Source organism: Malaclemys terrapin, chromosome 1 (genome assembly GCF_027887155.1).
Source record: "Malaclemys terrapin pileata isolate rMalTer1 chromosome 1, rMalTer1.hap1, whole genome shotgun sequence".
NCBI lineage: Eukaryota > Metazoa > Chordata > Testudines > Emydidae > Malaclemys > Malaclemys terrapin.
This window is the reverse complement of record NC_071505.1, coordinates 200,497,256-200,513,650: the sequence shown is the minus strand read 5'-3', so window position 1 is coordinate 200,513,650 and position 16,395 is coordinate 200,497,256. Positions and strand designations below refer to the sequence as shown.

The following is a 16,395-nucleotide window of genomic DNA, read 5'->3' as shown; positions in this document are numbered from 1 at the left end:
ATTTTAAAGAAATTATAAACAGAGGATCTTTAGATTTCTTTTCCCCCTGCACTTTCTCTAGATTTTTTTCCCCCTGCACTTTCTCTTTCTTCCTCCACCATACTAATTCACTGTAGGCAATACAAACCCACTGTAAAATACAAAAACATAGCATCTAACATGTTCAGCATTAACTGAATGTATATTCATTGTTACTGTGTAAAAGAGTAGCCACTTGACTGCAATACAATGTCATCTCTTTCAAAAATAATATCCATGTAATGGACACTCTAGAAATGCTTACATGCAAAAATCTATTTTTTTCCAAGCGTTTTGATTGAAACTCATTTGTGCTCTAGCCCAGTGGTTTTCAATCAGGGGTACGTAAAAAGCACTAACAAAGTCAGTACAAAATAAAATTTCATACAGACAATGACTTGTTTATACTACTCTATATACTATACACTGAAATGTAAGAACAATATTTATATTCCAATTTATTTATTTTACAATATAGTTAAAAATGAGAAAGTAAGCAATTTTTTAGTAATAGTGTGCTGTGACACTTCTGTATTTTTATGTCTGATTTTGTAAGCAAGTAGTTTTTAAGAGAGGTGAAACTTGGGGTACGCAAGACAAATCAGATTCCTGAAAGGGGTACAGTAGTCTGGAAAGGTTGAGAACCACTGCTCTAGCCCATTACATAAATTTTATTACCAACTTCATACAATATCACAGCCAATGCAATAAAAATTATGCAACATCTGCTGTTAGTTTAGATAACTTGCAGAAAAAAGGTCTAGGTTTGAAATCCTGGTTAAACTGAAATCAATGGCAAAATTCCCATTGGCTTCAATGGGGTCAGGATTTCATTCAAGAGGCACCAGAACACAATTTAAATGAAAAAGTTATGCAAATTTAAAATACTTAAATCAACAATGCCCAAAATGACACACAGAATAAAAATTGTTTTATGATTTTGACACTTTCTTAAATGTGGTTATATTGCAAAAAGGGACTATCGTTAGGTTTGCTGAACATAGTGGGTTTGCACATATTTACCAAAGAGAAGAATTTCTTCAGAGAACCTTTATAATCATCATCACCACCACTCCCATAACCGCACTGGTCGTTGGGGCACCATCAACTGATAAGCAATCAGTCAATTGTCTCCACCCCTGATGATTGTGTGTCAGTGCTTGAGTCTCCGCGAAGTCCATTCCTGCCCACTCTTTTAAGTTGTCAATCCATCTCTTCTTCTGTCTACCTCTTCTTCTCTTCCCCTGTACTGTCCCTTGGTGGATGATCTTGGATAGGCCAGATTATCTTGTTACATGGCCGTACCATTTCAGCTTGCGCTTCTTCACGATCTCCAGGAGGTCTTCATATTACCCAGCGCATTGGGTGATGATGTTGCGGACTTCTTCATTAGTGACGTGATCGAAGTAGGAGATGCCCAGGATTTTACAAAAGTATCTCATCTCTACTACCTGTATTTTCCGTTCAAGTTCCTCATAAGGGAACTTTTCTGTAAGTTCTGCCGTAATTCTGGCAAGAACTGTGCAAACAACAGTAACAGCAGCAAAGCTAAAGCCAATTTGGAGGAATAAGAACATCTCTCTGGAATCCCAACTGAAACTGCTGCACGTGCTGGTCATCTCCATTTTTCTGTGTGTGTGTGTGCGAGACATGGACCCTTATGGCAGAACCTTTATAATAGTGGTGTATAAACCAGAAAAATATCAAGCTAGATTTCAAGTCCCAAGATCCCAGACTCAGATTGCAGGCCTGGCAGTACAAAAAAATCCTCAACATATTGATTACGCTTTCAATATGTGGTTTAAAAAATAAAATTACACACACATGCCCTTCCTCTGCTCCCTCCCTCATCTGCTGTCCCTTTCCCTTTGAGTTCCTGCTCACCATCAACCAGCCAGTATCGCTTCCCTCGAAAACAGTCTTTATTGCTAATTTGACTACAAAATGCAGTTAAACTCTTAAAATAGAACATGTAAAAATATATTGTGAGATTCCATGTTTGCTGCAATGGCTTCCAGATCTAGCTTGTGTGTATACATACACATACATACACACACACACACACACACGGAAGTGTTTTAATACACCAAAAATTAAAGAAAACATTTGTGCACTTTTTAGAACAAGGGGAATATAGTGAAAACAGGATACAGAATCTATATGTATTGTTTTGTAAATAAGAAATTGCACTACTGTTTGGCTATTAATTCTAATCTTATTTATATTAAAATTGATTACTGCTTGCATATTTAACTGTAAACCATTAAAAGATTTTGTATTAAGACAAGCAATTAACATTCTCTATTTCTTAAAGAGGTTAAAAATCAGTTCGTTTAAGAACAAATTTGCTTAGATATTGCAACCAGTATCTTAGATTTAAAAAAAAACTTTGTTTTAATAATTTAATTAATTACACAATAATAATTTTTTATTATTTATACTATGTTCACTTTTGCATTTCTCTCATTTTGGAAAATGAAAATATAGAAGTCTGTCAATTTCTTATATTCAGTGTTGTTGTATCTGTGTTGGTTCCAGGGTGTTAGAGAGACAAGGTGGGTGAGGTTGTATCTTTTAATGGACCAACTTCACTGGTGAGACACAAGCTTTGGAGCTTACACAGAGCTCTTCTTCTGATCCTTTGCGGATGAGGACTGAGAAGCCCAGGATACACACTGTAACACACTTAAAACTGTCTTCATCACACAAGGACCCTTCACAGAGAAACAGATAGCATCATGGAACGAGACACCCAAATACCTTGAGAGAACGTGGTTCAATACAGAAAAAAACCCCTCCAACCACACACCCCTAGTTGCTACCTACCACCCCATCCTGGAACCCATATAGGGTATCATTAAACAATTACAAACCATACTCAATGGGGACCACATCCTGAAAGAAGTCTTTCCTTGCCCCCCTTTTCTGGCCTTCAAACACATCACCAGAAGCAAGCTCCTCACGCACCAAGACCCACCAAGTCAAAGCTGCACCAGACACTGTCATAACAGACGCAAGACCTGCAGACATATCTCCACTGCTACAATGATCAATACCCACCCTGACCAATGCCTCCCCCTCCCCAACACATCTTTCAAGTTCCACAGGTCTTACACTTGCCTATCAATGTGGTGTATTTCATTCAGTGCACTAAATGCCTCAACAACATGGGTGAAACCAGATAATCACTATGCTCGTGAATGAACTCACACAGAAAAATGATAAAAGACAAAAACACCATATCACTCGTGAGTGAACACTTCTCACAAAACAATCACTCCATATCTAGAGAGACAAGGTGGGTGAGGTAGTATGTTTTATTGGACTAACTTCTGGATTTAGACTGAGCTCTCCTTCTAAACGATATTACTTCATCCACCTTGTCTTGCTAAAATCCTAAGACCAACACTGCATATCACTCCATATCTGACCTATCAGTCCTCATTCTCAAAGGAAACCTACACAACAACTTCAAAAGACACTAAAAATCATGGTCTTAATAAAGACACAGAATTTATGGCTTATTACAACAATCTGTAACCCACTAGCCCACTTTTTTCCCCCTATGACCGGAGAGGTGTTAACGGGCCACTTCAACTTGAACGGTCTCTTAGAATATAAATTCGCCACTTATTCTAAACAATTTGTTCCACCTTATATTTAGTTGTGATAATCCGAGTACCTGAAGAACAGATCTGTGTAGCCTGAAAGCTTGTCTCTTCCACCAACATAAACTGGTCCAATAAAAAAAAGTTACCTCACCAACCATGTCTCTGCAATATAATGGAATTTTTATAATTTTTTTTTAAAATGCAGTAAGTCCCTGCTGTAGAATACATTATTAGAATAGTATATCTGACAGAAATGGTCTTTTTATTTTTTATTTTTTTAATTTGTTTTAACAGAGTCAAGTACTGAAGGTTACTGGTTGGTGTGGTAGACCATACAACACAATACTTCTCCATTTGTCTATGACACCAATCTCAATTGTGTGTGAGGAGAGGGACCAAAAGATGAAAGATGGGATTGGGAAGGAGAAGTGACAGGTCATGTGATTTCACAGTAGGGACCTATGTACTTCAAAGAACTCATCTTTCGAGAGAGGAAACAGTGTCTGAATGGCTAATGACAAAAGTCAAACAAAATTACAGATACACAATGCATGCACCTCACTAGCCACAACATATTTGTGTCATAACACCGCATAGAATGAGCCTGCTCTGAAGAGGAATCAGGGTCGTGCAACATAGGACCCTGGCCACATTCACTGCAGAAGTTAGAAGGTATGCAGTAAATGAGGAAGGGGATTGCACGATGAGAAAAGATGGTCTCATAGTTAAGGCAGTTGAATGTTTCTCTGAAGAAATAGATTCTATCCCTGCCTCTGCCACAATGCCTGTGTGATCCTGGGCAAGTCACTTAAACTTTTCACAGGTAGTCTATCTTCCTCATTTTATGGGTGCCCAACTTGAGACCATGGGGCTGTATGCTCACTGCGGCAACTGAAATCACTGGGAGGCTGTACTTTGAACATATAAAGTGCTATAAAATGCTAAGCACTCAGAAAACATTAGGTCCTAACCATCTAAAATTGGGCACCCAAAGTTAGTGGACATCTTTACAATTTTGGCCTTAACCTCTGCCCATCTGTAAAATGAGAGAGTACTACCCCTTCTCTTCACAAGGGTGTTGTGAGAATAAATTTGTCAGTCTTTATGAAGATACTACAGAAAAGCAGATGAGGAAATTATTAATTGTGTCTTTAAAGCAGGGTTTAAACAATGTGCAGGGTTTAAATAAGGCCTGTGACACTGAACCATGGGAAGAATACAAAATACTGTTTGTTCAGTGAGCTTTTATTCAGTGAGCTTCATCCAACCTGTGCACTGAATGAGGCAGGGGGCCTATGGAAAAAATTACATAATCATGTAATTAAATACTGCATCACCAAGCAAATGTACAAGGGGGCAAAATTGCAGTTGCATGGGGAACTTTAATTCTGGCATTTTCTACCTTTTCAGTGCTAGACTTTGCAACTTTAACATTCTTTTAACACAGTTTGCGTGTAATTTAATATATATGTATACACACACACACACACACACGTATTTAGTGGACAGATTACATTCTTGATCTGGAAATCGAATAATCTTTGGGAATAAAAGTCTCACATAGTAGCTGGTACCAGAACCAGTCATCCCCAGGTAAAACAAAAAGGTTCCTTTGAAGTCAGAATATTGGAAGTGAGAGCCTGCTGATAGGATTCTCAGGAATTTAGAAGGAAAGACCTTATTAAAGAGCAAAAATGAATAATAACTCTGAGCAGGTCACAAGTTCACTTGTGCTGAAAAGGATAAGGTTTCTCCAGACCTTCTGCACAGACACAAATAAACCAGCATTACTGATACAGACAGGTCATTCAGTTATAAACAAAACTAATAGTAAAAGATACTTTAATTTCCCTCTCTTTTTACTAAGAGTAAGAACACAAAAGGAAACAAATCATCATGCTACATGTTATAAATAAAAATGAATAGGCAAAATAAAAATGAAGATGCAGAAGGAGTGTATGGGATTATTCATGGTGAAATATGGCTGGCATATCGATTAGCTTGGACTAACATTTTAGCAGAATCATCATTACTTGTCAAAGTAGTGATGCACTGTTATTTCAACATACACATACACGCAGAAGTCTGTTTTCTTACAAACTTCACACTATTTTCCCTGAACACGACAAATATTCTGTAAAGTAGCAGTAAATCAAATATTCTCCTTTTGATTTTTATATTCATCTTTTTAGTTCAGGGCTGTAATTTTAAATTAAAATTTTGACAAACGATTAGAACATTTTAAAAACAATTATTTGCTGAATTAAATACTTTCCCCTACTAATTTACTTTATAATGCTCACTGCAGAGACTAAGAATGGTCCTTCTTTATAGAAATTTCCAAGAGAATCACCACCACAAGCCCCTCATATGTTCATCTTGTTTCAACTCTGGTGATCAGCCAAACATCTAACTGCCTCCGAAGTACAGAAAACAAAAGTGAAATCTGCGAAAGACAATTATTTTTAAACTAAAGAGAGATTTTTATTTCTTTTAAGTATACTGTGTATATATTTACAGTGACCTCTATACTCGATTTAGACACCAAAGAAGCATCAGGACTTGTTCAACATAAAAAAACGTCTGGTTCTCTCATCTTAAAATACTGTCCTGACAAGTTTAACACAAAAAACTATACTTCCATCTGTATACAATAACCCACTGCCTCAAATACGGATTTTTGGAGGTGCCATGTAACAGTATAATATGTAGCTGTACTTTTTGGAAAAAACATTTTCTGTTCCATCAGTTTCAGAGCTACTGAGATGCATTTTTTGCTATCTGAAGAAGGCATTCTGGATTATACTTTAGCAGATTATTCTGTTTCACTGGCTACTCTTTGGATTTTTGCACAGTTTAAACAAACACAACCCTTCTCAACTCTAGGCTACATTAAATTTATTTAAGCTCTGTCTAAAGGCCAAATTCATCTGACAAAACATCAATTGTTTGATGGTTTGGGTGTCACCCAAGACACTCAGATAATCTAACTGTACACTATTATTTTATTCAACACACGTGCATGCCCCCACACTCTATGTACCACATTAAGTCTGAGCATTAATTGCAAAACAAATGAACAAAAATCTGGAAATTTACTATTAAGGTTCTCGTTATGATCTTAATCCATTCTTATATTTGAACTATTAAAAAGTATTTTCATTACATGAGCTTACAGAATATGCAGCAACACAAAATGTTATATGTTTATATCTTAGTTTGAGAAAAATACATAGGTTAAACAAATAAACAGTAAACTTGCATGTTTTACTGCAGAAATATTTTAAAACTCCACCGGAACAAGAAGCATAAGGTAAGTCAATAGGAGAGTTTCTCCTGTCGACCCAGCACGGTGTAGACACCACAATAAGTCAACCTAAGCTACGTCAACTCCAGCTACATTATTCATGTAACTGCCGTTGCATAACTAAGGTCAATTTAACCCCGTAGTGCAGACCTGCCCTTAGTAATATAAGTACTATTTTCAACATTGTAAATCCCAGCTGTTAATGAGAAACACAAGACTGTAGAGGCAGACGAAGGAATAGTTATATTTTTTAAAAAATTAGCTACATCTCTGATAGTTATGAATTGTAAGAGAGTCACCCTGGTACTTCCTGCTTTTAGAGGAAGATTCCAGACTTATTTCAATTATGGAGAACATAGTGAAATCATTTTGGGGCTTGCGCCCAACCCTATTGCTAAATCTTGGTGAAAGCCTTAGTGCCTAGCATCTGGGACCTATGCTCAATTGCTTTGTAGACTTCATTGTGAAACATCTGGTAGTCTCAAATGCTGTCAGTGGATGGATTTCCTCCCATCATCCTTCCTGGGAAACCCATCAAAAAAAGGCAATATTTATGAGAAACAAAAACTTGTATAGTATGTAGGCATATGATAGCAGCTGAGTGCTTTATGCATATCAATACAACCGATGAAGGTTTTAACAGCTTCTTTATACCTTAAATGCCTGCAGCCTCCAGTGACTGGTTCATGCTCAAGGTGATACCCCAGTATATTCTCTCTTGATGTCATCTGCATTTGGTGATATCCCCTTACAGCATGAAATGAGGAAGAGAGCCACAGCCTACCCTCTGAGGACCCAGTCTTACCTCCTGGAATAAGGGATGTGGCTGGAGGCAGGAGGGATGCATTGAGGTTGGGATGCAGCACCTAGCAGTGCAGAGATTCTGGGTAGCACTGTTGCTTATAGGAAGCTGGAAACAAGCTGCCATAATGTAGACAGGCCCAGGAACTAAGTTATGGTAGGGGCACTTCAGCCCCCAGAACAGGCCAGAATCAGGAGGGTACAAAAGTGTCTTGAAGCTACTTTAACCCCATACTCCCTCTGGGCCATAAGTTCTCTGCTGCATCTATTAGAGGCACAACCTAGAATCTCACCTGGGATGCATAAGAGGCTTTGCAACTGTTAGGCCCTGTCTGCACTAGAAAGCTGTATTGCTTTAACTATACCAATATAGTTAAAGTGGTACCACTCAGTGTGGAAACAGTGATAACAGTATAAAGCATGGGAGCAGTTTGGTGGGGCAAGGAAGCATTGTCCCCCGCAAACAGAAGTGAGGCACGAGGGGTGCATGTGGGGCGTGTGACTGCCCTTCCTCACCCCCCAATTTCCGTGAGCGCTAAGCTGCTCTGCTCGCCCCGCTGGAGGCTCTGCCCTTCCACACTGCAACTCTTGTCGGGATGTTTCCGGCTCGCTTGGCCCCTCTCCCCAACAGCCAGGGCCGGGTGGGGAGCAGAGAGGGCAGGACAGAGCTGCTTCTCCTGCCGAGGGTGGCCACTCTGGGTCACTGCCTCTGTAGCTGGACACCGCCTCCCGCCAGGTCCTAGTACCCACTGTCTTTGCCTTCTACGGGCATCCTTCATGGCCACTATCCTGTTTTCTGTACAATGGTGAGTGCCGGGGGGGGAGGGGTGGGGGGGGGAGGGGGAGACCGGGCAAGGGAAGCAAGGGGAAGGGGGTTGGGTGGAGAAAGAGGCAGTGGGGATGGGAGATGGGATAGGGATGGGGAAGAGAAGGGGATGAGGCGGGGGGAGGTGGATAGGGCAGGGACAGTGAGGAGAAGAAGGGAAGTGGCGTGGGAAGAGGAAGGGGGTGGGGGGAGAGCAGGAGCCCGGCATACAGTCTCCCCTTGGCAGCAGCAGCAGCTCCGGCAGGAAAATGGCCACAGCAGCGCCTGAAGGCACCAGTAAGGCAGCACCACTGCAACAGCCAGTGCCGGAGTGGCCGCAACTCCCGCACTCAGGTTGCCACAGTGGACAGCAGCAGTTTGGGCTCTCCCATTAAGCTGTCCCGTGCCCTCCCCCAGCACCGGCAGCGCAGGTACCATCCCAGGCAGAGGAAGAGAACCAGTGAGCAAGGGGAACTGGCTTCAGCAAGCATGCATGCTGCCCGCTCCCTGAAATATAGCAGTCAAACTATGTCTATGGTAGAAAGGCACTTTATACCAGCACAGTTATTTTCCACACAGGAATAGGGAATAACTATACTGGTATAACTGCATCCACTCTAGGGCTTGTACCAGTATGCCTACATGATTATTTTTTTTTTTTAAATCATACCCCTACCCAACAGTTATACCAGTATAACTTTCAGGTGTACACCAGATTTTACTGAGTGTGTTGTAATCCAACAAGTGCAAACTTTAAAAGTGCAAAGTGGATAGAGCACTGGTAATCTTACATTATTTAATACTTTATTTACCAAAAGTCACATGCGCCTCATTCCACTTTATAGACAATATTTACACAATCTATTCAGGTAAAATGGACATTGGTCATTTAGACTGCTAGCTTCCTTTGAAAACATTATCTGTATAGTGATACCTAGAGCTCTATCCTGAGGTATTGCAGTTAACTGAGAACTCAGTATGCAAAATCAGTTTAAATTATACCTGTCTAAGGTGAACTTTATCAGAAACAGTGATGCCTAGTCACTCCGTTTATTTGATCATTCTGCAGTTCCTTACTCTCCTCCACAGATTTTACTAATTAGATAATTGTGTGTTGCTGACAAATCTTGCCATTTAACTTTATTTTATAAATGTAGAAGATGGTGAATAGGTAACACACTGTACATGTTAGTAACAATCTTAGGAACACCTCACTTTTAACTGCTCTGCATTGAAGAGAGTGGTTACTTTATTTTTATTTTCTTAGATGTTTTAAATCTATGATAGGATTCTATCCCTGAACATGTAATTACTATATTTCCACAATAGCTTCTTGAAGAACTTTTTTTGGGGTAAAGTGTAAATTACATTCACTGGCAGATTGGAACACTAGAAATGTTCAACCAACCATGCAATCAGATTGATATATTGTAATACACAGCACCAGATTCAATAAAAACACTGCTTGATTTTGATATTTTTAAAGCTAGATGACATGGAAAATAGTTATTTTACTGAATCTGGCCCTCAGTGCTTCATAATTTTTTATGTCAAGATTTTCCCCCTGAATACTAAAAACTAACAGTTCTGCCACTGAAACAAAGAGCAGATTATTAGACTTGGGACACTTAAAGGTGAGGTTAATGTTATACACAATGGCTATTCTTTCTTTTCTTTACTGACTTTAAACACCACCGCCACCCATTTATATGAATGACTTATTCTGACTTTAAAAGGATATAGCCAGAGCCTCAGGAATTTCACAGTTCTGTGGCAAGAGGTGGCATTTCTGCCCTTTCCCTTTGCTGTGGAATATAAGATTTTTTTGTTTCTAGATAACTAGAAACATGAATGGAGTCAGTGAAAACTGATCCATTGCTGTTTTTCTGAGTCTGCATACAGTATAAACAGTAGCTATGAGAGGTTTGAACTGCCCCATTCATTTCAATTAGTTTTTTTTAAAAACTCTGAAACCAAACAGCTACTATTTAGTTAGCAGCTATTTCAGTGTTCAGCATTTTAGCAAAGACATCCAGTTAACAGGTTTCTCCCACAATTCCAGTCTCCCAACCTAGGCCACTGAACAAATTATAGTGACACAACTATGGTGCTGAGCTATACTTGCATAATCCTGCAGTAGCGTAGATTCAGTTTACAGCACTGGAAGGGGTTTTTCCAACGCTGCAAAGCTCCACCTCCCCAACTGACTGAAGCATTTTTCCGTCCATCTAGTTGAGTCTACACCCGGAGTTGGGTCAGTATAGCTATCTCAGCCAGGGGTGTGCATTCTTTACACTCCTACATAATGTAGTTATGTTGACCTAAATTTTAAATGTAGACCAGGCCTTAGACTTGCAAGAAACGGGGGTCAATGATCACATCAGATACCAGTCTGCTAGCATGAAATGTTCATCTAGAAAATTAGACAATGCAGGGGGCCTGGTCCAATGAAGAAAGAACTCTACTGGAATTGTAAACTGTCAGGTTTAAAATATTCCATCAGAAAATGTTCATCCAGCTCTACTAATCAATACTCTGAACAGAAGGCCCTTCATTTGTTTGTTAGTGTATCATGGGATTCCATGACTGCTGCAATTAAAAAAAAAAAAAAAATCATAGCTTCACAATTGTCCTCTGCATTGCTCCTTCCTTCCTATTTCTAGCCCCTTATGGTTGAAGATAGTATTCCAATATTAACTAAGGGTTGGTCTACACTAGAAAATTAGGTTGGTATAACTACATTGCTCAGGGGTGTGAAAAATCTACACCCTTGGGTGGCATAGCTAAGCCGACCTAAGTCCCCATGTAGACTTGTTTCCATTAAAAAAGTAAATGCTCTTGTTTACACATCTGAAGTGACTATACTCCTTTCTTTTTGCCCAGATCCTACGCACCAGAAATAAAATAGAGCACAATTTAGCTTTGAGGAGAATAGCTTTTTTTTTTTTTTTTTTTTTTTTTTTTTTTTTTAACATTTTTCTTTCTTTCAATGTCACTCCTAGTGTATTGGTGTTAAAATACAAAAATCCTCACTGCCAAAATAAGTTAACCTGGTGCAAAGCATTAAAGCCACCCTCACTGGAGAGATGATTTACTGTTACCAGTGAAGCCTAAAAAGCAACAGAGAAACTCCTCCCTAAAGCACATCCAAGTTCATTCTATCCATTTTATTGCAGCTTCTTTGGCTGCAAGAGGATCAGCGTGGAGACATCTGCAGAGCAACCAGCTGGTTTTTGAGCTAAACATTCCCAAACCATAGAATCATAGGACTGGAAGGGATCTTGAGAGGTCATCTAGTCCAGTCCCCTGCACTCAGGGCAGGACTAAGTATTATAACAAACTATGTTCTAATCCTTTGCAGATGAATCCTTCAGAAAAAACAGGTGATCCACCTGGGGCTCCTTCAATAAGAAACAGGTTTGGGTGATATCCCTTCACATTTTACTCATTATTTCCTCTCTTTAGCCTCCTTTTCCCTTCCTTCACTCCTCAGTTCTCCTCAACAGTACAGAATGGGGGTGTTGATGAAGTGAAACAGTCAAACCTTTCTTACCTGAGATTTTTTTTTTATGACTTACCACCACTACCAAACGAAACCATGCTCAGTATCTGAAGAGCTATGTAGTTCTACAAAGATGCAGCTATTTTTTTTTTCTGTGAGGACTCTCAAAGTTGCTTGCCTTAACAGTTTGTACGTTATACAAAGGATAAAGAAGTGTACAGTTCCTGAATTGATGTGTTTTATCTACGTAAGTTTGGAAAGAAGTTTCTGTCAGGAAGCAGAATGTGATGGCTTACAGTTCTATGTTCACATCAAAGTGCTTGAACTGCCCCTTGTCTCAGTATGGATGGACACAACCTATTAGGGAAGGCTGGTGGAAATATCCATCTTAAAAAGGAAATTTGCAAAAAAAGTCTTCCAGTCTTTCTCACTAACACAACCTTTTATGTGAATAGCAAGCAATAAATTATTATTTACCATTAATGACCAGAGTCCTCGATCAGAACCAGGGCCGTTTGGCTAGGCAATAGGAACTGACCAAAACTCACTCCAGAGATTAGTTTAATGAACATGGAAAACATGGAATTTTGATTATGTACATAAATTGTTTTTAAAATGAAAAATTCTTCATTTCCAAATAATGTGTGCACGTGTAAAGGATCTATTGATAATTGGTGAAATGTTTAGAAGAGTATTTTAAATTAGTTGACTAGCTTAAAAAAAGGTAATATAACAGACATTTCATTTAAGCACAAACATCTCTGGAGATTTAGTTTTTGCTGAACACTGTCACTAGGCTGTCAAAATGATGAAGTAATTAAATCTACCAATTTCAGTTTAATTTATACAATTTGGTAAATCTCAAATGTTCTTTAAAAGAAAATTCACAAGCAGAAATTATGTGAATATTCAGCACTCGGAAGTCATATAATGACTTTCAAATTAAATTACAGGTCACATACATATTTAACATGTGAATAAAGAATTATTAAATATTTTTATGCTGACAAAATCAAGAGATTTTCCTTAAAGTATCAACATTGCTAGCACCAATTATGTTTCTCTTGCATACAAACTCCCATTTTACCCTAAATGACAGAGAGCTTTCAAAGCAGGCAGGATGTTTATTGTGGAAATGAGAAAAGACTTACCTTCACATCCCTGTGAATTATATTATTATCATGACAGTAACGTAGAGCTTCCAGTATCTGTCTCATGTAATGACTGTAAAAACAAAATATGTCTAAGACTATATAACAAACTTGTGAAAAAATACTATATAAATACAGTGCACTCAGTTTTAAGCCTCCCACCTACAAAACTATCATTACAAAACTTACCTTTAAAGTCCACAATTATAAATATGCCAAGTGTTAGAGTGGGAATTATGTATTCATAAGGATGAATAATAAAAATAAATTGTGAACACTGATGTCTCTAATAATTTCAAAATTTGAAGGGTATTTTGACCATTAATAATTTTTTTTTTTTTTTTTTTTTAGGAAAAAACCCACCCACCCAGTTAAAAATGTAATTTATAATAAAATAAGTTTATGCTAACAAAATAGAGTACAATATTATTACTATTAAAGTGCACTTTCTTTTTTCCTAATATTCAATTATTTCTACTAATCCAATAAGGAAACAGAATCACTGTTATAGGAATGAACACACTGCATATCAATACATGCAAATCACAAATACACAAGATCAAAATATTATGTAAAAGATTAACAGTTAAGGTACAGAAGAAAACTGAAAATCAACTAGTTAAGTAAAGGATCATTCAGCCAGTTACAACAATTACATTGTGAACAATTACATTTTGTGACAACAATACATATACACATGTATTTGCCAAATCCATGAATACATTTAATAGGCGTTATATTTGCTTATTTTACATTTAGTATACACTAAATTATAACCTCAAGCAGGATTCATTTCAGGCTGTGGGACTGTATTTTAGACTTGTAATCCCGATTCAATGTCACTTTTTTTTTTAATCCCTATGGAACAGTAATGAATGCTAATAATAGGGGCACAGGAATTCTGCATAAACTTTTATTAAATTCTACAGAATGTCCCTTCCTCAATTCTACAGATCTCTTTGGAAAATGTGCACTGATCTGGGCATCAGGAGACCTGGATTCATTCTGAGCTCTCCAACTGGCTCACTGGAATGCCTGAGGGCAAATAATAATGTCTCAAATTTTCAAATACATTAAGTTAATTTTTTAATTTCCACTTTGATATCCACAAGGTGCTAAGCACTCACAAATTCAACTGATGTCATTAGGGGCTGTAGGTTGTCAGCATATCTCAATTTGGGAACCCCAAAATGAAGGAACCCTTCTTTACATTTTGGTCTGAAACTCTCAACACCTTGGTTTCTCCATCTGTGAAATAAATATTTTGATATTTATTCACTTTTATAATGTGGTTTCAGATCTATCAATGAACAATACTATATAATGCTATATAAGCAATGAAAATTATACTGAATTGTACAGTATAATTATGTATTATGTACTATTGTATTAGTATTTTTAGGTAGTTTTAACTAAGTGATCATTTTGCTTCAGACAGTTGTTTCTAACTCATCCCCTCCCTTTCCATCCCAAAAGCTTTTATACCTGACTCTAGATTTTATGGTCCTAGATTTTCACTCTCTCTCTCTCCCTTCACTCAATTGCTTTGCAACATTATTCTGCAGAATGCCCCTTAAAATTAATCCAACCACAATGGACACAGCATGCTAGCGTGATTTTCTACTAGAATAGTCAATAGTAAAAGTCAAATTGATAAACTACTTGGCAGCATTTCTGAGGCCTTGGCTACACTAGCGCTGTACAGCGCTGCAACTTGCTGCGCTTGGGGGTGTGAAAACGCCCCCCCTCCCGGAGTGCAGCGCTGTAAAGCACCAGTGTAATCAGCGCCTGCAGCACTGCACGCTCTCTCGCAGCGCTGCAAGCTATTCCCCTCGGAGAGGTGGAGGACTTGCAGCGCTGCGAGAGAGCTCTCGCAATGCTGGCGGTGCGACTACACTCGTGCTTCACAGCGCTGCCGTGGCAGCGCTGTGAATTCTCAAGTGTAGCCAAGGCCTTAGGGAAAAATTCAAGTTCACAAAATACATTAATTAAACTATCACTAGAGACAACATAGAGCATGCATACAAGGGAAGTTATATTAGTGAATAATGAAACAATAAAAGTATATTGTGCTTCTTTTTCCAACTTAGAACATCTCAGATAAAGTCAAAACAGAGGGCTTCACACCACTACCTAACCCAAGGGTGGGCAAACTTTTTGTTCCGAGGGCCACATCTGGGTTTGGAAATTGTAAGGTGGGCCATGAATGCTCACAAAATTGGGGCTGGAGTGTGGGAGGTGGTGAGGGCTCAGACTGGGGCTGCAGGCTCCAGGCGGGGGTGAGGGCTGTGGATGAGGGGTTTGGGGGTAGAAGGGTGTTCTGGGCTGGGACCGAGGGGTTCAGAGGAAGGGAGGGGGATCAGGGCTGGGGCACGGGGGGGGAGGGGTTGCACTCTGGCTGGGGGTACAGGGTCTGGGGATGAGGGGTTTGTGGTGCAGGAGGGCGCTCTGGGCTGGGACTGAGGGTTCGGAGGGTGGGAGGAGGATCAAGGATGAGGCAGGGGGTTGGCTCAGAGATGCAGGCTCAGGGCGGCACTTAACTCAAGCAGCTCCGGGAAACAGCGGCATGTCCCCCCTCTGGCTCCTACGTGGAAGCCTGGCCAGGCGGCTCTGCTGTGCGCTGCCCTGTCCATAGGTGCAGCCCCTGCAGCTCCCCACCCCGAGCACCGACTCCACACTCCCATTGGCCAGGAACCATGGCCAATGGGAGCTGGGGGGGGGGGGGAGGGGAGTGCCTGCGGGCAAGATCCACGTGCGGAGACTCCTGCCCCCCCCCCCCCCCCCCCGCCTAGGAGCCGGACCTGCTGGCCACTTCCGGGGTGCAGTGCGGAGCCAAGATAGGGAGAGAACCTGCCTTAGCCCCAACTGCACTGCTGACCGGGAGCCACCCGAGGTAAGCCCGCGCCCCGTGCCCCAACCCCCTGCCCCAGCCTTGAGCCCCCCCCTGCATCCCAAACCCCTCATCCCCAGTCCCACCCCAGAGCCCACACCCCCAGTCCAGAGCACATCCCTCTTCCTACACCCCAACCCCCTGCCTCAACCCACAGCCCCCTCCCATATTCCAAATCCCTTGCCTCACCCCCCCAGCCTGGAGGACCCTACTGTACCCAAAACCCATCATCCCCAACCCCACCCCAGAGCCTGCAGTCCCAGCTGGAGCCCTCACCCCCTTGTGCACCCCAATTCCCTGCCCCAGCCTG

At 40.2% G+C, this 16,395-nt stretch overlaps 1 protein-coding gene across 12 annotated transcripts in view; it reads right to left on the bottom strand.

Annotated features, from left to right (window-relative positions):
• Positions 1–16,395, bottom strand: part of CASK (calcium/calmodulin dependent serine protein kinase) — a 414,387-nt gene that overhangs the window by 179,948 nt on the left and 218,044 nt on the right. For all 12 annotated transcript variants that reach the window (XM_054005578.1, XM_054005605.1, XM_054005628.1 and 9 more), the window contains exon 5: positions 13,196–13,268. In XM_054005578.1, coding sequence (XP_053861553.1) covers positions 13,196–13,268 — 73 coding nt within the window. The remainder of the gene's footprint in view (positions 1–13,195; positions 13,269–16,395) is intronic.